General features: G+C 34.7%; 1 protein-coding gene across 1 annotated transcript in view; it reads left to right on the forward strand.

The window, feature by feature from the left end:
- Positions 1–433, forward strand: part of MPLKIP (M-phase specific PLK1 interacting protein) — a 25,088-nt gene extending 24,655 nt beyond the window's left edge. The window contains exon 4 of the mRNA XM_006757247.2: positions 296–433. Coding sequence (XP_006757310.1) covers positions 296–433 — 138 coding nt within the window. The remainder of the gene's footprint in view (positions 1–295) is intronic.
- The last annotated feature ends 356 nt before the right edge of the window (positions 434–789 follow it).

Raw genomic sequence — 789 nt, forward strand, 5'->3', positions numbered from 1 at the left:
TCTAATTTTCTCACATCTTCCCTGGATGTCAGAGCCTGTGATTCTCAGGGCTCCTCAATGCTGATTTCTCTGAACAAAGGCAGTCTCTCACTTAAAACTGAAACCAAAACTCCAGTGGAAAAATTAAGAAATTATAAACCTAGAAATATGATAACTAAGATATAAAGTAATCTGCATTTAATTTCTCCATCAGTACATTCACCAGAAACTTACAGGATGGCCTTCTTAGGATACAGAGATAATGTTGGCAGTTAAAACTGCTCTTTTCACTTTGCTAAAATTATACCATTTTCAGAATGAAAACAGGACAACTGAATCTACACTATTGATGAAGCAAGGATTCATTGAAGTCAGAAATTTTGAATGTGATTTGGATGGTGATCTTTTGGTAGAAGAACACTCACATAGTGTGCATAATATCTTCAGACAGTAAGACACAGTTCTTATATATTCTGAGGCAGTTCATGTTCCTTTATAAACCTTGGGAGGAGAAACTTTCTTGGCAGATTTTTTTTTGATGCCTACCCAGCATTCAAATACAAATCTGTGCAAACTACCTTTTGTACCAAGGCTCTCACTTTTCAAAAAAGGTAGAGGAGAAATGTTTCTATCTATTAATTACTGGCCAAACAAACAAACAAACAAAAAAACTCCACCCATTTCACCATGATAATGGTTATATTCCAGATTTAAACAATTTCAAGAACTGACACAATTTCCCACAGCAGAAACTAGATAAGAAAATACTTGGGAGCTGAAAGCTCTTTCTTTCATCTCTGAATTATCTAT

Source organism: Myotis davidii, unplaced genomic scaffold (assembly GCF_000327345.1).
Source record: "Myotis davidii unplaced genomic scaffold, ASM32734v1 scaffold573, whole genome shotgun sequence".
Lineage (NCBI taxonomy): Eukaryota > Metazoa > Chordata > Mammalia > Chiroptera > Vespertilionidae > Myotis > Myotis davidii.